Source organism: Podarcis pityusensis, assembly GCF_964106645.2.
Source record: "Podarcis pityusensis genome assembly, chromosome: 10".
Classification (NCBI taxonomy): domain Eukaryota; kingdom Metazoa; phylum Chordata; class Lepidosauria; order Squamata; family Lacertidae; genus Podarcis; species Podarcis pityusensis.
Genome location: NC_138035.1, coordinates 70402044 through 70423406, shown reverse-complemented (window position 1 = coordinate 70423406; position 21363 = coordinate 70402044). Strand labels below are relative to the sequence as shown.

At 41.0% G+C, this 21363-nt stretch overlaps 1 protein-coding gene across 18 annotated transcripts in view; it reads left to right on the top strand.

The window, feature by feature from the left end:
• Positions 1–21363, top strand: part of MAGI2 (membrane associated guanylate kinase, WW and PDZ domain containing 2) — a 601975-nt gene that overhangs the window by 511531 nt on the left and 69081 nt on the right. For 15 of the 18 annotated variants that reach the window (XM_081023429.1, XM_081023428.1, XM_081023439.1 and 12 more), the window contains 3 exons: positions 1289–1320; positions 3192–3381; positions 18580–18671. In XM_081023429.1, the coding sequence (XP_080879555.1) occupies positions 1289–1320; positions 3192–3381; positions 18580–18671 (314 nt within the window). Of the gene's footprint in view, positions 1–1288; positions 1321–3191; positions 3382–13973; positions 14016–18579; positions 18672–21363 lie in introns of all 18 variants that reach the window. The other 3 variants (XM_081023436.1, XM_081023435.1, XM_081023437.1) reach the window with 2 other exon arrangements.

Sequence of the window (21363 nt, the reverse complement as noted above, 5' to 3'; positions counted from 1 at the left end):
AGGCCTGGATCCTAACTTTTCATTCTGTGAACAGAAGGTGCTTTCCTACACAAATCCCCAACACCACACTTACATAGATGGGGGGCGGCCTTTTGCTGCTCACAGAAAGGTCCCCTAGGTGAACTTAATTCTCCTTCCAGGAATGAGCACACTGTCTGTGAATGGAGCAAAACTTCCAGTCAAAGTCATAGTTCCCATAACATACTAGAAAGAATTAAATTTATCAAGACATTGTTTTCTAGTAACACAAATCCTGAAAAGGGGAAAAAACTTAGGTGGAATCTACATCTATATAAAAAAAACATTCTGAAAATGCTTCTTTTTAAAAAAGCGTTTTAAAAAATACATTGAATTTTCCATAAGGCTCACCATCGTCATCTAGTGTCACATTGTATATTGCACTTTAAACACCCTTAAAATGTTTTATTTGCAGCCGTATAGCTGAGTCCACAGTCTTTGGACAAATGTTTCTGGACCTTCAAAAATAAGTATGCGTAAAGTCAGACACTTTTCCATGAAAAAAGCCTTCCACTTTTCATGTATTTACTGCCTGAAACTTGTTTTTAACATAGAAGCCACATATAAAGCAATGCTTTTCAATGTGTTCTGTTACCGAAGAAAATAACAACAGGTCTTTTCTTTATTCATTTTATAACCTCCCTAAAACATTTAGATATATTCATATCAATATTAATTATCAATATATTGCTCGTTACATTCTCCAATGAACAAGCCATATTTCTACAAGTTGAGTTTGAAGTTTTTGGTGTTCATAAGAAGATAAGAAGTTTCTTAGGAGAAGGAATAATTGCAGGATTATTTATGCAGAAAAAAACGACTTATTCCTTGATTTATTTGGCAGTGTTGCTTGATAACATAATTTAAATATAATGTAATATGTTATAGTCAAGTATTGTAGCTATTCTGAGTTGTCAGCTGTGTTCAGTGGTACTCTGCTGAGTACCTTGAAATCCACACTCTAGGTCCCAGTACAACTTGAGCAAGCAGTGAATTGAATTTTGGAAAATTGTGCCTGACCATGCTCTTTCTAAAGATAATGTCAAATGTATTTTTGACTCCACTGAGTCGAAGTTAAGGTGACCTTGGATGTTCAGATTAATCTCCTAGGCCCTTCCTATCTCCCGTCAGGAACTATTGTATGCTCTCATCAACATTAATAAAAATTACACATTTGAACAAACAACAAAGAGGTCTATTGTTGTCCAATCTGCATAATAAAAATAAAACAAAGATGCACTGATGTTTTCTTTTCTTTTCCTTTCTTTAGGATTCTTTTCACCATGGAAGACTCCAAAACCTGTAAGTTTTCTTCTCAAAGTCTTTGCATTATGACATGTGATTATGTGCTAGTTATTGCTTTTGAGTGCATTCAGTTTCAGTGGGAGAGAATTAACTGGGTGCTTCAAGTGGCAGTCCTATAGCCCAAGTGCCATTCCCTCAGTGAAGAGGGAGGTCCATGAATGGGATGCCACCTGTGATACCAGAGGCCCCGTCCCCCGGCTCTAAAACAGAGGATTCCCAGGCTTGTGCTGCTGGGGGCAGCCATGTTTATTCAGGACCCAAAGCCTTGTTACTCTTCCCAACACATCCACAAAATTTCCCTGAAAGTTTCCCTCCCATTATAGCTACTGAGTGGGAACATCAAATTAACATCAGTTAAGATTGAGAACAATACTATTTACTTTAGCTGGATTGTGTATTATGTGGTTATTTATCAGAATGCCTTTCTAACCATAAACACCTGGAAATAAACCCCATAGGACTGGATGGGGCTTCCTTTTGAAAGCATATGCTTAAGATCACACAGCACATCTTACCTATTCAGGATTTTATACCGTCCTCATTTCAAGCAAGTTTGCAGAGTGGTCACAACATGGAAGTAAGCCTTTTTGAATTTAGTGGGGATTACCTACGGAACAGCATTTTTAGGATTATATTGTAACCTTTGTTCCTGTGTTTTGACCTGGAACCACCATGCTTCCTGTGCTTCAAAACTCTCTGCAAAAACAGCTAGCTAATTAGTATTTCTTCCTAACATCTAATCCTCCTTGCTTCCACCAGTCTGTTCAGCATAATTCACAAAGCATTTCTCAATAGGATTAGCCAAAGGTAAGTAGATTATATTAGATGCTGGCTGCCTTGTGTCCTGGCTGCAGGCAGGTATTTGTTATCTAAGCTAGGCAACAACATTTCAGACCTGCGGGAAAACTCGAGCCAAGGAAGTTCAGGGCAGAAACCCCATTTTCAGCCAAAGGGCCATGTTCTCCTCTTGGGCAACCTTCTGAAGGCCAGGCAACAGACATGGGCTAAGGCCAGCCAGAGGCCAAATAGCAGCAATGGCGGTGTCAGGAGGGGAGTTTGTGGCTCTGCCCCACCACACTGGCCACTCTTGGGGAAAGGGACGCAGAATGAGAGAGAGAGAATGAGAAATAAAAGCCTATCAACTGGCAGTGGTTTCATCCCTGTTTTCAACTTGTTGACAAAGACCTTCAAGCATTTCTGATGTGTCAACTAAGCACAGGCCTCCTATAGAATATTCAACAGTCAATAGTCTAGCTACTTTTCACATGGTGAATGCAACATATTTCTGTTGTATTTCTCTCGAAGGGAATAACAGAAATGGCAAAAGGAGTAAAATTATTTATATTCTTCACTGAGGAATGTGGCCCTCATGATGGAAAAGCTTCCCCACTCGTGTTTTACATAGTACTAGCTGCCATGTACTCTGCAAATACATCAAATCCTGTTTTTGGAGACTCTTGATGGGGAGGGCAGGGAAAGAGAACCCAGCCTGCTTCAGCCAGGTACAGATGAAATTCCTCAGCAAATCACCGCCCAAATCCCCACTGATGCAAAACACGCTTCTTTTAAAAAAGTGCTGATGGCTGTGGTATTGCTGACTGAGACCACAGGACGAAGATAAAATACAAACCGTGCTTTACCTTGTAATAATCACATTCATTATTGATAAAATGCTCAAGGCTGCAAACCTATACATATGTACTTGAGCGTGAGCCCGTGAAACCCAATGGGGCTGATTTCTGAGTAGGTACAGAATGCAAGCTATGAACCGCGTGGGCATTGTACAGTTTTGTATAAACAAGACGTCACCCTTGCCTGCAGGTGTTCAGTCTAAACCTTTGTTTTCTGCTGTCTGTTATTTATTATAGATGATGGAACGATGGGAGAATCAAGGCAGTCCACAGACAAGTTTATCTGCTCCAGCTATCCCACAGAACATCCCCTTTCCGCCTGCCCTTCACAGGAGTTCTTTTCCTGATTCAACAGAGGCCTTTGACCCAAGGAAACCTGACCCATATGAGCTGTATGAGAAATCACGAGCTATTTATGAAAGTAGGCGTAAGTGACAAATATGGTCCCCCTCCGCAGAGCACTCGGAAACTTTAAACATTGCCTTATACACGTTCCAAAGCTGGCACAGTGGCACTGCTTGCCATAACTCAAAACAAACCAAATAATGAATCCAATTAGTGTAGATATTACCAAAAAAAACCACTGCCACGAGTGCCTTCATACATTTATCCTAAATTTGCCTCCATTTGAGAGTGTCTTCTATCTATGTCTCTACTGATTAATTGCAATATAAATAGACGGGAGCTCTGCAAAAGCCATAACTGCTTTTGGTTGGTGCCCATAATCATTTGCTTGCGTGTAAATTGGCATTTTGTTTAGGTTACCTGCTCTGACTCTCCCGCCCAACAATGCAGAACAATGAATGTCAAGTTATTTTTACAATGCAACCTTTGTTATATTTCACAATGAAAGCGCTTGAAAACATACATCTATTTTCCCTGGTGTATTTGCAGTCCTATCAGAATGCTGTATTGAAAATAAGACCTGCACGTTTTTAATGGATATTATAAAGTGTCTTCTGGCATCTTACAGTAGGGTGTCATATTTATAGCTTCTGGTCTCCCAGGACCAAATTAGATGAAACAATGGCTGAGTCAGGATGAAAGAAATGAGCAAATGAGGAAGTTCTTGTGGATGGGGGAGCTTTGTGGGTGCGAAAGAGAGGCCCATGCATACAAAGAGCTTTCTGCTAGAATGGGAAGTCATATTCTCACTCCTTTATGTGTGTGTGAGAGAGACAGACAGACAGAGCATTATTTAGACATAGTGCTAAACTGTGGCTTAGTGTTATGCCTGAATGTACTCATAGTCTCGTTCATACTTAAGGCTCTTGGCGTTTGCCTCCTATGAGGAAGCGCGCAGCTTCCTCGGACACTGCATTACACAACACTACACTACTGTACGGGACGCGGGTGGCGCGGTGGGTTAAACCACAGAGCCTAGGACTTGCCGATCAGAAGGTCATCAGTTCGAATCCCCGCGACGGGGTGAGCTCCCGTTGCTCGGTCCCTGCTCCTGCCAACCTAGCAGTTCGAAAGCATGTCAAAGTGCAAGTAGATAAGTAGGTACCGCTCCAGCAAGAAGGTAAACAGTGTTTCCGTGTGCTGCTCTGGTTCGCCAGAAGCGGCTTAGTCATGCTGGCCACATGACCTGGAAGCTGTATGCCTGCTCCCTCAGCCAATAAAGCGAGATGAGCACCGCAACCCCAGAGTTGGTAATGACTGGACCTAATGGTCAGGGGTCCCTTTACCTTTACACTACTGTACAAGAGATTCCCCCAACATTACAGTAAATACATTAGCTGTAATCTTTGTGGGCTTCAGCCATGGTGTTTCTCAGAATTACCTTCATTTGGGCCTGTATACAAATGTGGACCAAGAAACCTGGAATGGAATTAGTAATGACCCTATTCAAACCCATTTTTGGAAAACAAGCTTGGATTGATTTTTGACTTGCCTTTTCCCCTTGGTACATCTATTGCTTTAGTGGCAGAATGTGGATGTGGTGCTGAAAGGTTATTCCCCAGCGAACTCCCTTCTGGGAATGGTTGTCAGAAGGAGTGACGGGAGGACCTGTAATTAGCAAGCACTTTTTGAAACTCAGCATCTTTGCTTAAAAGATACTTGACTTGATCTAACACTTTAAAGACAGTGCAGTCCTTTTCCCAATAATTGCTCCCCATATGGGAGTCGCTCAACAGTAAATGAAATATTTTCACAGAGTCTTGCACTTGTTATTCAGCAGGGAGGCTCTTGAATAAAACTACTATAGACAGAGTCGAAAAGTGCAGAGTAAAGATTAACTTCTATCTGGTTAATAAAAAAAAAGCTTGAGAGATAAAGAAGAATTAAAGAAGGCATAAATCAGTAGAAGAGATTATAACATGGGTAGGCAAACTAAGGCCCGGGGGCCAGATCCGGCCCAATCACCTTCTAAATCTGGCCTGCGGACGGTCCTGGAATCAGCGTGTCTTTACATGAGTAGAATGTGTCCTTTTATTTAAAATGTATCTCTGGGTTATTTGTGGTGCATAGGAATTCGTTCATTCTGCCCCCATCCCCCCCCCAAAAATAGTCCGGTCCCCCACAAGGTCTGAGGGACAGTGGATAGCTGCTGAAAACGTTTGCTGACCCCTGGATTATAATCTTCAGCCTGGGACAAAGAATATATTTTCAGAGGATTACCTAATATCAAGTAATTTGTAAGGGTCATATTTAATTCATATTTTGGCCTAAATGTCATTTCAAACCTTCAAGTTAAGCAAAAGTTAATTAAGTTTTGAACCTTGTAGCCTATATTAAAAACTGTTACAGTGGATCCCAAATGTTCCTGTGTACCTGAAAGAACATCTGCACCCCCATCGTTCAGCCCAGACACTGAGGCCCAGTTCCGAGGGTCTTTTGGCTGTTTCCTCATTGAGAGAATTGAAATGACAGGGAACCAGGCAGAGGACCTTCTCAGTAGTGGCCACTGCCCTGTGGAACGCCCTCCGATCAGATGTCAAACAGATAAACAACTACACAAGTTTCCGAAGACATCTGAAGGCAGCCTGGTATCAGGAAGTTTTCAATGTTTGATGTTTGCTGTATTTTTATTATGTTGGAAGCCATACAGAGTGGCTGGGGCAAATCAGTTTGACATCTGATAGCAGGGCTTTCCACTGGGTGGGCACCACTGGTTCCCTGTAAGTTCAGTTCTTGCAGTGAGGGAACTGCCAGAAGACTTTTGGAACTGGACCTCTATGTCCAGGGATGGAGATGCTCCTTCAGGTCTACAGTACCAAAGCCATTTAGGGCTTTAAAGGCCAGCACCAACACTTTGGTGAGCTTACAGAGGCTACTCACCAATATAATTTTGCTTCATCTGGAAATGAAACAACCTTAACCTCTTACGTTAAAATTTATGCAATTCACACACCTGACTTCTTGTCAGTCTGCTCATAACAGTAACGTGACTGTTTGGGTGGATTGTGATTCATTTTAGGAATGAGTAGCAAATTATCTCTGGAGACCATTGACCCTCCTTATAGCGTTGGACTCCAACTCCCATCAGCCACAGCCAGCGTGGTCAGGGATAGTGGGAGTTGTAGTCCAGCAACATCTGGAGGGCCACAGATTCCCCACTATGGCCATAGATGGTTTTGAAGCAAACTGTTTAGCACAAAAAAATCAAAATGTTGTGTGTTATTGTGCTCATGTCCTGCTTACAGGCTCCCCATAGGCATCTAGTTAGCCCCTGAGAGAACAAAATGCTGGACTAGATGGACCGTGGATCTGATCAAGCAGGTCTTTATGTTCTTGTATAATAAAGGAAGCATTAAGAACAAACACAAACATTGCAGAAAGCCTTAATCAAGGGTTCCATTGGCCAAGAAAGCCTTAAGACTACACCACCATATGCCCTTCTTCACATTGCTACAATGCATTGTTTCGATTTCTTGTGGCTGCGTTATATTGTCTTAATATATTAACTAGATTGCCTGTTTTATTGGGTGTAATTTGCTTCCTGAGCAAGACAATACAGAAAAGTGCCCTGGGAACATTCAACATCAATTTGAAACCCCAACCGGTTCGTGGTATGCTGCAGCAATTAGACTGGCAGGGGATCTGCGGAATAATTAGCCCAATATGTTGCATAACATCTTACGCCAGCAAAATTTCCACTTTGGATATGAGCACCCTTTTCTCATGCAACTCTCTTATGCAAAGTTTCAGAACAGCCTTCTGCTAGCAGAAAGGGCTTTGCATCAGCAGAAAGGCAACATTGGGTGCAGTCTGATTTTAGTGATTCTCTTGAAATGTGCACCTGAGCTCGAGTGAATGCACTGAGGCTTTTCCATTCCTTTCCTCAACTTCATTTTCCCTTTAGGGTGCAATCCAAGGTGCTCTTTATACTGAGGAGATGGGAGGGTCATTATAAGCCTTGCTGCATTCTTTCCTTGAATGTTGGCCAATGGAAGTTTCCTCTCACCCATATAGTCCTGTGGAAGAATGTTATAGCAGCCCATGGTCATCGCTGGCATATTTTTTTATGCTGATAGTGCTTAGATTCCAAGATTTTTCCCAGTGAGAGCAGAACATGCATCTTTCTAGTGAAATGAGCTGTATTGCTTGCTAAACTAAGGGAAATTCTAGAGGTGATATTAAATGAGCAAAAGAGGGTTTGGGGGAGAGTGGTTTTATTTTTCATTCGATTTTGCATAAAACGTGCTTGAGATGCTACACCCGTCCTCACTTTCCTCCCTCAGTTATTTTTCTGCTTTGAAAATTGGCTGCTGGATTTAAAGTGAGAGTTTCCCTGAAGCTTTCTATATTAAGACATCAATCATGCACCAAAGTATAAAGTTGTCAGAAATCCACAGAAAATTCTAAAGTACACAATGGAATATCCTTTGTGTTTTCCATAACACAAAACCATTAAGCAGCTTTGTATTTCTGAGGTTACAATGCTTGTGAGGTTACAATTTGTGTTTAATGTATGTACATACAAATACATATACATAATCAGAAGCACTTCAAATTGCAATCCAAGGCTGATGGGTGACATGCAAGTGCCATTAAACAGGAAAACAAGATGCTGCTGAAACTTAAAATGTGAACCATGAGATATTCAGCTTTAACTAAACACACACACACACACGCAAGAACTAAAAAATGTCACTAACAGCATAACCCTACATATGTCTACTCAGAAGTAAGTCCTACTGAGTTCAATAGCAATTACTCCTGGGTTAGTTGGTATAGGTATACAGCCTAAAATGCTTATTGCAAAACCTTGTAATGCTTGTTAGTGTGATGAAAGAGGCTACAAATATTCCTGAACTTCTGGGTATTATAAAAACCCAGTCAGAGAGAGTTTCTTACTTTGTAGTGTTGATTAGTATATACAAGGTTGCGAAATATGTAAGACTCATTTCAAGTTTACTTGAAAGAGATCTCCTATACGCAGATTTCCCTAGTACGAAAAAGGGCAGAATTAATAACCCTAAACATTTACAGCCTGAGATTTATTAATAGCTTTTTCTGTAAATGACTCGCTCCTGCATTTTAATGCATACTTCATATTTTCTGTCTTCGGATATAAAGCTGCAGGAGATAATTTGAGAATTAGTTAAGTATATATGCAATCAGGCAAATTGGCTGAGGAGCATCTGTAGTATATCTCTTTGAAGGAGAGTGTTGAATAAAGGAGAATGTTAAGTCATTACAGTGCTCCCTAAGCCCATTCTAGCCAAAAGGATGGGCAGGACAACTTAGGAGTTAGCAAGCAGAGTTATTCTATACATGTAAGCCCCACTGAGTTCAATGAGACTTACTTCAAGGTAAGTGTGCATAGATTCCCCATGCACATTTACCTGTGCACTTCATAGAAGCGTCAGCGTCTGTGGAGGGACAAGGTGGTGGCAGAATTTACTGTGGCTGCCTAGCCTGTGGTTCAAAAGTCACCTGGCATCCACTACACTCATTATTAGCTACAGTTGAAATATAAGAAGTGTGAAATCCCTGCTTTGTCCCCTTTGTGGCATTTCTAAGAACCTAGGACCAGTTCAGAACCTCTAGAGGAATATATGGGGGGGTCGGTCTTCTTTGCCCTTATTGTGGAAGCTACACTCTCCTTCCGATCCCCATGAAGGAAGCAGCTACATGGTTTCCCATTGTATTGTCTGCTACATAACAATCAAATTAACACATGTCCTATGTATTTTGTCCGGTATGCTGTAGGCAATTTGTGTGCAATATAATTAACAAGTTGCCCTTTACATATATCTCAAGGTGACTTACAAACGTACCATTAAAAACAGCTAAAACAGTTTTTAAAATGGTCCCAAACACAATGATTTATTTTTACAAGAGGGTGATGAGAAGATACAAAGAAGTTAAAGGTAAAGGGACCCCTGACCATTAAGTCCAGTCGCGGATGACTCTGGGGTTTCTGCGCTCATCTTGCTTTACTGACCGAGGGAGCTAGTGTTTGTCTGCAGACAGCTTCCGGGTCATGTGGCCAGCATGATTAAGCCGCTTCTGGCAAAACCAGAGCAGCGCACAGAAACACCGTTTACCTTCCCGCTGGAGTGGTACCTATTTATCTGCTTGCACTTTGACGTGTTTTCGAACTGCTAGATTGGCAGGAGCAGGGACCAAGCAACAGGAGCTCACCCCATCACGGGGATTCGAACCGCCAACCTTCTGATCCGCAAGCCCTAGGCTCTGTGGTTTAGACCACAGTGTCACCTGCATCCCTACAAAGAAGTTAGAGCTTTGATTAAAAATAAGGTTAAGAATATGTTCAGAAAATGGGCAATAAGTAAGCTTGCCAAATTCATCTCTCTTCCCCTCCTCATCTCTGTAGCTGCATTTTTACACACTGGTTTCAGCAAGCCCTACCGAAACCCTGCCATGAATGGCGAAGAATGTTACTATGGAATAGTTTTTCCCCATTGACAAGAGGGGGAATCAGAACTCTGTTTCCAAATTTAGTATTTCACACATTACTGTTTCCCGTGGACTAAATATAGGCTCTGGTACCTCAACTGCATGTTAGAGTGACCACGATCTCTTTCTTGGCTGTGAGTGTCAAGTAGAGCACACGTTATGTAACATTTCACTGGCAGAATAACCATTATTTGCTTTGGGGGGCTCCTGTGAGCTACTATGGCAACTTTTTAGTCTGTGCATATCCGCCTCCCACCCACCTCCCCAAAATGACATGCTAAAAACTAATGTTTAGAACGGCCTTTTTTGTCAGCCATTCAGTAGAATTGCCTTCATTCTGGGGGGAAATGTAACTAGAGCTTCTTCCTGCCCACTTTTTAAAAGCACATTTAGATGTTGGATAATACAAAACATATATTTCTCAAACTATTCTGAGGAAATCATAGGCTAGGGAACTTGTGGCCATCAGTCCCATCCTGACATGTCCAACAGTCAGGGACGGCGAGAGTTGTGATCCAGAAACCTTCAGTCCCACATCCCTGCCGTAAAGTATCTTCAAGGATCATAAGCTATTGGTCCCATTTCCTGCACGCATACACACAAAATACATATTTACACTTCTTTCTCCAGATCTAGGAGATGTGATAGTTCATACATTTTGTGAATTTAAAATAGGAATTAACCCTCCTGGCATCACAGGGAATACACATCAAATGGAGAGGAAAATGTAAGCAGCAAAGATTAAACTTTTCCCTGTGCGGCTCATCTTGGCAGAAAGAGTTACTCGTCATGGCAAAATGTTTTTGTTGGTTATAGAAGCTGACAATGTATCCAAAAGCATTTCCAGATGAGATTATGAAAATATCAGCATTAGAGAAAGTGCTGTGGATGAGAAGTGGTTTTGATTGCTGGCTGGCAAGGCGGCCCCAGAGGAGTTACGCTAATAGAAAGTGTCAGCTCTGCGACTGATGGCTGTATTAAAGACGTAGCAATCAGCTTCTCTTCAACCCGGCACACATTTACAAAAAGTTGCACAAGTTACATTTGCAGTTAGACAATTAGAAGGCTTTTATCTGAGAAGCGATGCAATGGGAATTTCACCGTGTAACTGAAGGAATGAAACATAAACCAGCCATCATAATTTATTATCTTCTAAAAGTACAGTCCTACAGCTGTAAGTCCCACTGTGTTCAATGTAGCATTCATAGGAGTGAATCCTCACGGTGTATGTCTGTGTGGAAGTGTACCTAGGATGACAGTATCCTGTGGCAAAGAGTGGACTGATACTGGAAAGAAGGGGAAGGCATGAGAGTTGGCTTCTTCTTCCTATGGATCAGAAGAGGCTCACCCGATAGGAGGGAGAGGAACAAAGCAGCAGGGAAGTCAACGCAGCGCAGGCTTATCCGCAATGCCACTGCCAGGAAACTATAATAAATAATATAAAAAACTAGTGCTGTGTCTCCACCCCACTGGGAAGCTGCTTCTACTCTGGATGTAGAATCCATTGATTGCCTTCTCTAGTCTTGATGTGTCATCCCTCCGGTGCATCAGCTCCATTTCTGAATGGTGGTTTGAACTTTCATGTGATCTGGCCTCTGATAGTTTTCTCATACCAGCAATAGGAAGATTTTTTTTCCAAAAAGTCTGAGCAAAATAGACCAACTCTGTAACAACTATTCAGTCATTTTTCTCCCAGATTTCATATTCTGTTTGTTTACAAAATATGCATATCGGGCAATAATCAATATAATAAGAAATGTTTTTCTCGGGGGGGGGGGGGAATGGCAGCCAGAGATTTCTAGTTTAAATAGTAATTATTCAAACATTGCATTGTAGAACCACAACACTAGATATATTCCTTTCCATGGAAACAAAGCTGGAATTAATAATTTTATTGAAATATATATTGTCACACACAAGTAATTATTTGGAATACCTAACATGATCTACTGGATGATTATTATTCACCAAACTAATTGATTTGGCGGGGGGGGGGATAGAAAAAAGGTATATGTAATACACTGAAGCTGGAACTGCAGAAAATCCCCAGATATGTAGCCACTAATTTCCCCAAAATCTATGATAGTTTCCAGCATATACGCTACGCACCAATTCAAGATTGGGAACAAATGAGTACACAAATTGCAGACAACCTCACTTGGGGCAGGACAGGACATCACTATGATCATGAAGCCATAAATTGCCGTTCAATCAGCCTAATCAAATTATGCCCATCTAATTTTGGACAAATGTTAAAAGTTGCTTCCTTGGAAGAGGGATCAACTGTAAAATAACTCTGTAACTGTAGCTCTGTGAGCAGAATAGGGGTATATAGTTCCCAGGATTCTTTGGGGGAAGCCATGGCTGTTTGAAGTGGTATGATACTGCTTTAAATGTAGAGTGCAGATGGAGCATCAGTGAGTCTTCCCCCCACCCACTCACTCTACTGATGGTTAAGAGCAGTTCTAGAAACAGGGTTGTGCTGTATACATACATCAGTATTCCAGCAGTTTGAGTACTATAGCTTCCCCCAGAGCATGCTGGGAATTGTAGTATGCTGAGGTTGCCAGGGGTTCTCTGTCTAAAATCCCTGGCTTCCTGACAGAAGCACCATGTCCAGGTTTCCTTGATGAGAGTGAAGACCAGACTTGACCAGTTTAAGAGCCAAGCTGGAAGACATCACTCAATTTTTTAAAAATAAAAAATAGCTGGGGGAGGAGCAATTTTTATCAGGAGTACAGTACACAAAGGGAAGATTTAAATTTACCCTTCCCAGACTAAATCCTTGAAAATCGCCCCCAAAGCGAGTAAAGCATTTTTTACAAGACTAATAGAGGGGCATTTCAGCCACTGATGAAAGGGTTAAACTGTTCCTCTGTGCATAGCAGTCCTGATGAAAATATCCTTCCACTCCACATGTCAATATCATCATCATCATCATTTTATTTGTATGCCAACAATTAAAACAATGCTCAAGGCAGCTTACAATATGTCTGCTATTGTAATAATAATAATAATAATAATAATAATAATAATAATCCCTAATGTTCTTCCATTCAGCTTCATGACTAGTTTTGCCCTGAATCTGCAGTGTAAATCCAGGCTTGGTCAAACTGAAAACCCAAGAGAAATTGATCTATCTCTTCCGCACTAGGCTAGATGTGGCCCCTCAGCAACAGCTGCTTGAGCATTTGGAGATTTGTCCAGACTTGAACTGAGGGCTGTCACATATGAGATTCAGAAGTATTAAAGTGTCTGTGTTCATATGATTTGGTTGTGCTGTAACTGTGCTAGCCAGAGTGCCTCCATTTCTGCACATAGCTCTTGCTTGTTCCTGGCTTTTGTTCCTCTTAACCCAGCCCCACATATGTATGGGCAACCGCAGAGACTTCAGAAGGACAAGCCTATACTTGCCTGTTCTATTACTCAACCATCCAGGGATCAGGTTGTGCCCTGGGGCAGCTAATAACCAAGTTTTCCTGTAAATTTATAGTCAGTTCTATTTGTCAGGGTTTGGAGGGGTCTTTGGTGTTCAGTCTTCCATCACAGCTGGAAAAAATGAAATCCATGCTGTGCATCTCTGCAGAAGAGGTAGAAAAGAGCATGAATTTCTAATTCCTGCCATCTGCTTTTGTGACCAAACAAGCTATAAACTGCCTGCACATTGTGAAACCTAATGAACATAGACACAACTTTGTACTTTTTATTTGCCTGACTAAAATAAAATGAGTAGATGTGTATAGGGTTGCATTGTAAATCTTATCAATGTCCCAAAAAACCCTTTAACATATACATTGAGCAGGGCAAGCTTGTTTCATTTGAAGTATTTAACTTAATGCTGAAGGCTGTCATTTGAAAAGAAAGTGTGGTATTTTTTTTTTTTATTTACCAACTGCATGTTGATAACAAGCAACTGACATATCATTGAATTGAAGTTACTTCTTAATTTGCTCTGTTTTCAAAGAATGTATCTATACAAATATGCTTCAGCTAAACCAGACAAAATAACGTGAGAAAAGTCTGTTCAAAGATTAAATAAATAAAAAGAGTTTGCTATTTCATACTGAAGCAGAAAAAAGCAAGAACTGCATATTTACATGTCTAGACAAATTTATTTCACCTTTAATTCCACATTTTCCTATTCAGAGCAAGTGCCACCCAGGACTGGTTTTCGAATGGATTCCTCTGGCAAGTATTTCTCTGCCTTCATTATGCTAACATAACTATTGTCCATTGCATGTCCTTGTGACTGTGCTTCTTTTAATCATGGCTCCGGAGTCGGGTAAATCATGAGTGCCTAATCACCATTCTGCATTGTTTTTCTCCTTTAAAAAGACAAAGACTTTTCATCTAATAAATACCCATTATGGGAAGGAGCAAGTGTTCCTTAAAAAAAAAAAAAAATCTCAAAACATATATGTGGAAACATGTAACCATGTTTATGATCATTAGATTAATAAACTTAATAACATATCAAAGTCCAGAGGATTTGTGTTCACATTAATTGTCATTTAGGCTTTCACAATAATATAGGCTGTCCTGCCTACAGAAACGGTGGGATAGAGGGACAGGTGGATCCTGTTCTGTCATCCTTGTAGAGAGCCAGCGTGGTTTAGTGGTTAAGAGCAGTAGACTCGTAATCTGGTGAACCGGGTTCGCATCCCCACTCCTCCACACGCAGCTGCTGGGTGACCTTGGGCTAGTCACACTTCTCTGAAGTCTCTCAGCCTCACTCACCTCACAGAGTGTTTGTTGTGGCGGAGGAAGGGAAAGGAGAATGTTAGCCGCTTTGAGACTCCTTCGGGTAGTGATAAAGCGGGATATCAAATCCAAAATCTTTTTCTTCTTGTATGTAATTTTTATTTTTATTATTTCTTTTAAAAGTAGCCCTTCACTTCCATGCCATAATGGTTATCAGTAGCAGATGGCAGGGCAGGGCATCACTTCTCACTTGACCTCCAGTTAGTCAGGTCACCGCAGCTTACCAGGACAGAGAGTGGGAAGGGCAAGGCAGCAAGGTTGGTGGGGTGCAAATGTATCAGCAGAGCCAATCCATTGCTCCTGCAGGTGCATTTGCACTGCACCAACCTGGTCTCTCTCTCTCTCTCCCTCCCAGTAAGCAGCAGCAATGCAAATGACCAGAGTTCAGGTAAGCGCCAGTGCCCCACCACTGTGCTCTGGTGGGCTTGGTGTTATGACGAAATACATGGGCATATGGATAAGTTCACAGAACAACACAACCCCCTGATCTGACAAACCGAAAGGGTGAAGTGGTGCTGTCTCTATGCCTGGCTCTGCTTGGCTCCTTTGGGCTCCACCAGCAGAAGCTGAAAGCATGGGAAGTGAAAGCTATAGCTACCAGCAGGAAACCCTCAAAAAGTGATGCTTCTGAGGTACAGTGGGAAGCAGGAAGGATGGAATTGGCCTGGCCAAGGATCTGCTGTGTCCTAAGTTGGTTCAGCAACCAGCAGTGCGCACAAACCAATAGGTGCAGCAAACCATGGGTTGAAACCGCCTCCGCTTTCCCCCCCGGCTTGTGTGCGCAGCAGGACTGCTGGGTGAAGTGGTGGCTCCCTTTGTCATCTTCAAAGAATGCATACAGTATGTTGTTATGGTAATGAAGGCTACTGCTCTTTTTTCATCAAGCAGTACTAGTGATATATTTAACTGCTGGGCCTTCCTGCTGGAAAGAGGGGCATTTCTTGAATTTCTGCATGCTATGGAACTGTTAATGGATGGTTCATGAGGCCTGCCCAAAGTTCACAAACTTAACCTAAGCCTCCAGGTTGGCCTCCCTAGTATTTTTAATTCTCCTACTTTTCTACAGTGTTTGCTTGAAATATATTCGTAGTCGAGAGTGGATTTCATGCTCTTTATTCAGCTCATAGTGGTGAGGAGGAATGAAAGTTCCCCCAGGGTATCTGCTTTATATACATTATTTACACAATGGGCTGCACGTGATTGGCTAATTCTGGGATTCTCCTGTAGGCCAATCAGGTTGTGGATTCACTTCCACCTGGAGCTGGATTGGGTGGCTCCTGTGGACCAATCATACTGCTGCATTGTTCTAGGACCAGACTGCTGCATTCTGAATCCTGTTGTTCTAGGACCAATCAGACTGCTGCATTTTGGATCCTATTCAACTCAGTACATAACATTGCTCTTTAGTTGAATTGAAAACATTGGATTGGATGCAAAGGTTGCCTTTCTCTAAAGGAAGAAGCTTCCTCTAGTGGATCCAATTCATTGCATTTCCAAAAACATTTGCATTGGAATTCTACTTCTCTCTCCTTGACATTTTGTCTCTCAGGCAAAGATAAAGGGAAAATTCTCCTCTTGTTGCCACTTCCTATTATTTAAAGTTGGTGACCAGTGGGCTGTTTGCTTTACAAAGCACAGTCTCTGCCTTGAGGGCTTATTGTGCTCGAATGTTTTGGTTTCCGGGAAAACTGAATAAACATGGGCACCATTCCTTTTCATGAAGCTCTCTATTTATTTTCATTACAATGTAGACAAGATTCAAGTACAGAAATATATAATACACCGTTTCTAGCTTAAGCCAGTGTGAAAGGTTAATCCCCCGAAACGTTTGTGAGGCCTCCATTCATAAAATACAACTTTCTACATTTATCAACAATAAATTATTAAGAAGTGCATGGTGAAAAATTCAGCTTGAAAAATGGTAGAGTATGCATATCCATGGCCCATATTGGATCCTGCTGTTATTTATTCATTTGTCCCCCCCCCCCCAAAAAAAGCCAATCACTTCGATTTTTAATTATTACTAAATGACCTAGTATTTATTTTGCTGAAACATATTTCTGAGTAGCTTCAAAACGTTACTTTGGGGACATTCCATAGCAAATCAATGAACATGGGCTGAATTATTAATAGTTATGGATTTTACTATACATGTTGACCTTTTAAAAGAATTTTTAAATTATTTTCTTTGGGACATATTCTGACCGTGTCCAACCTGCTATGCTACAATAGTTTCATATAGGAATTGCTAACAGTCAGGTAAAAGAGCCCTACTAACACAAATGTCCCAGGAATAATTCTGCTGGTTCCAAAGGGTAAGGATGTTCTTTAAAAAAAAAAAAAATCACATTTCACTATTGTGGGGGGAGTGGAATGTATAGAGAGCCACCAATCGCTGCTGTTTAGAAAAAGGGAAGTTTTTCATTCCTGGAACAACCTCCTTCTTCTAGACCAGGGTGGTCCAACATGCTGCCATCCCAAAGCCTGGCAACCAAGGTGTTGGGCTTCCTTGTGCCCAAAGCCTAATATTTAGCACTTTCTCAGCTTTGGGAAGGAGATGGGAGAGCCTCACACCTCCCCAAAGCCCAACACCTCGCTTAGCCGGCTTTGGGAAGGCAGTACAGGGGCTGGTGGGGGTATACAATTTTGGGCTTACTCCCCCCCCCCATACACACACACACAGAGAGAGAGAGAGAGAGAGAGAGTATCCTAAATCCCTGTTATCTTCATTACAGATAAAACTATTCACACTTTAGAACATTTCAAATGCATTTCAGATAACCTTACAATAATGTAGGTTCAAAGTAAACATGACAGTGGCAGGTCTTTGTCAGTCCAGATTATTATTATTATTATTAAGTTTTATATACTACGCTTCGTCACAGGGTGGTACTGCAATCACAGAAAAAACTGGCTGCTCTAGCGAGGGGTTGCTCCACCCTTCTCCTGCCCACATCTTCCTTCCCTGATAGGGGAGCTTCAGAGCACACACTTATTAGCCTATTTTGCTGTTAAAAATCAGAACTCCTCTCCTGCTCTATATGTTATATGGGCAGGTCCAGGTTTAAACCTATATAACTGTCAACATCACAGCTCATCTGTCCCTCAGCCCCAGTTTTTACAGGTGGCGCTAATGACAGTGATCATGAGCCTTCAGAGCAGGGGTTCTTCAAAACTGGTATTTTAAATGACGGGGCTCAAAGTTTTTGCAGCAGGGTTCTCATGCTACAAAATCTCCCTGGTTTTAAACAATGCGTTTCCATCAAGGAACAAATGACAAGATGAAATTGGTTTGTGGAGTTCACTGCCGCAGGCTTCCTAGCTCAGATGCCTTTCAAAGAGGAACCGACCAAATCAAGGAGAGTCAGTCAATGGCTACTTGTCATGAGGACTCTATGCAGATTCCATGTTTGGAGTTTCTTTGGGGAGAAGAGCTCATTTCCTGCTTCTGGGCCTCCCAAAGGCATCTGGCTGGCAACTGCATGAAGCAGGATGCTGAACTAGATGGACCGCTGCTGTGATCTAGCAAAACTTCTTGTATGTTCTTAAGGCATTCCTTATGGTGGGAAAATAGTGGGAAAGGAGCGGCAGGAAGTCATATGTGCAAGATTAAAATTGTTTACGCCACTCCTCAGACATCAGGGTAAACCCACTTACTTCTAAATAGAGAATTTCTCATTGGAAGGAGGAAAATGCAATGTGCCTCTTACAAATACTCTTATTCATATTCAGAATGCAGAGCAGTTTATGTGTAGCAGTCAATTTTCCTTCATTCAGAGTTCCCTTGTGGCATTTGATTTGATAGTTCCATCTTCAAGTACCTGTGTTTTCTTCCTGTCCGTATTCAACACATTCTGTCTTGTTTTTGTTTGCATCGGCTCTGGTGGGACTGTCATGTATCATTTAATGATCTAAACACTGGGCAGCTCTGTTTTTTGTAGAAAGAAACTCAAAGCATTTTACACCTAAATGACATCTTATCTTATACCAGGTCCAGATTACAAGGAGTTGGATGTTCATCTTCGGAGAATGGAATCTGGATTTGGCTTCAGAATCCTTGGAGGAGATGAACCTGGACAGCCCGTGAGTTGTTTCTTTTGACTTTCTACTCTATAGCTTCAGCATCTTCGCTATCTGTCAGAAAAATATCACTTTGTATAATGGTCATATTGGAACGGCACTTTTTCTTGTTCAGACATTGAAAAAGACAGGACTCTTGAGCTATCAGCCTCTCCATCTAAAATCTGTCATTGTGAATCAGTCTGTATTAAGTTACCAGGAGTATATTCTCCAACCTTTTACACAGTTCATTTTTCTGTGACATCTTTCAATTACTGACTTACATGACATGATTGGCTTCCGCAGATGGTCAGGGCCTTGCTTTTACAACAGCCAAATAACATTCAAACTTAGTAGGAACAAACGAATGTCATGCTTTGAGAGACACAGCACTGAGAAACGTTTGCTGGATAAATACAGTAATTTTGAGATTTGAAACTGCCCACTGTTTATATTGCACATTCTTGAGAAAATGTAACAGACATCCTGAAATGAGACATACTGCCTTCTGAAGTACACACAGTAGTGACTTCCATTAGTCATATACTGGAAGATTGCGGTATCAAAATAGAAACGTTCCCATGATAGTTCTCCTCAGCCATGACAAGCTTAAGGACTTGTGACTTTTAGTACATCACGCATAGAAAAAGAAGTAGTAATCATTTTATTTTACATATTCTGGATGTATTTTTAGCCCTTCAGCATCCCAGTGTACAATAAAGAATCTTAGAATACAGCTTTAAATATTATTGAATGCAGATAGGATAAGAAACGAACATTTTTGGTGCCTTCTGGATTTTGTATTTATTTGTACTAGCCAAAATAGACCTCAAAAATCTTTCCCCTCCCCCTGCCTTCTATGGTGAGATGCACAAGCTGTCTCAGCATATAACATTTGTACAATTGACTGTGGAGGAATGACATTGTGGTCATAGATTGCAATGGCATGCTACAATGGCAAGTATATCTATGACAATTTACCTGTCTTCTGACATCATAGCATTTTGAATGTGCAGACATCACTGATGGCTGGTGGGATGGGACAAAACACACAACACTGAGATGTCCAGATATGGGCCAGTTGCTTTCCATACATAGAAGTTTTATATACCAGAATTATGAAGTGGCTACAGGAAAGTGGGGTTTCTGTCTGGTGCTTGTAGAATTGGTCTGTGGTTATTTTTAGTGCTTAAAATTCTTTTGTATATTTTGTATTGTTGTGTTGCTGTTTTAATGCCTTTGTATATTTTGCAATGCAATGCGACTTCTTTGGTGTTGTTAAGTCAGTAGATGCATAATAAATGAAATTATAATAATCATCATTATCCCAAAAAGACGGTGGCAGATCCAATTTTGTCTAGAAGTCAGAGATCAAGGTTGTAATGTCCCTGCTACATTGCCTTGCCCTTGCCCATAAAACCACACTGCATTCTAGCCAGTTTTGCAACCATAAAATTGCTGAAGACCAGAAATAAATATAAAAATGTTGGAGTTATATCAGGGTTACATAGCAATCAAACATGTTAGTGCTAATGTTAGAATCAGAATGTTGGAAGCTATTTACACTGTCCTATTCTCAGGGTCATGATTCATGACAAGTGCATTGGTAAATGCTGGATTCACAGGAAACTTTTACACAAAATGGGGCAATGGTGCTCTTTCTATCTCACACACACACACACACACACACACACACACACACACACACTAATTTACCATGCAAGGTCTAGCTGAAAAGATAACTCGATAATCTAAGCAATACATAATTCAATGGAAGTTAGTAGGAATTTGCCAGAAGTGTTGTAGCCAAACTCTTGGGTTTGGATTGTGCTGTTATTCTGTTTACAAACCAAAATATAAAATTAGAATTTGATCAATCCCAGATTTATTGAATCAAGGCACTCCAGAGAAAGCAATAGGGAAGAGGAGGGTGGGACGTTCAGGCACAAGTCTCTTAATTGGTCTAATAAACAACATCTGCCCTGGCCCTTGGTGAATTTATGATAATATTTCTTTTTGGCATGTTTGTTGTAATGATGTCTGAATGCTGGCATGTGGCTGTAATTGCATAGATTCAGTATGATTTTAAGAGGAAGCCATAAAATCCAATATTGCAACTGGAGACAGAGAATGGTTGCATGATTTGGAAACACACAAAGTTTTGCTCTAGCACATGAAAGAAAAGAAAAGAAAAGAAATGTGAAAACTGGCTTGGACACAACTTTATTCCAACCAGCTGCTTAACTTTTCAATCAAATAAGGCCTGCCTGAGAGATGCTGAAGAAGCTTTTTATTTCTCTTTTTAAAATCTTTATCGTTTTCAAAAAATGAGTATTGAATTTTTCAGCATGGGGTGGAGGAATTAAATATTTTGCTTGTTTGTTGCTTTTTGTGGTGATTGCCTTAGGGTGCACAACTGAACTGAAGCCACCTTTTCATAAAGAAACCTTTGAAGGATGGAGATATATAATTTTTTCAGCTAGTTTTAAGTTAGCATTCTGACCCCAAATGGCTGCGCTAGTACATTTCCCCATGATGAAGCTTAATGTTGCTGCAGCATACTGGTTCTCCTCAGGCTAAGCACCTATTGACTAATATATTTGCTAATGGCTAATGCTAATGGCTGTTTCACCTCTTTCAGGGCCTTATCACTAGATGTCTTCACTGAATGACTGACTCCACTGGCTAATATTATTCATATTATTCATAGTCTACG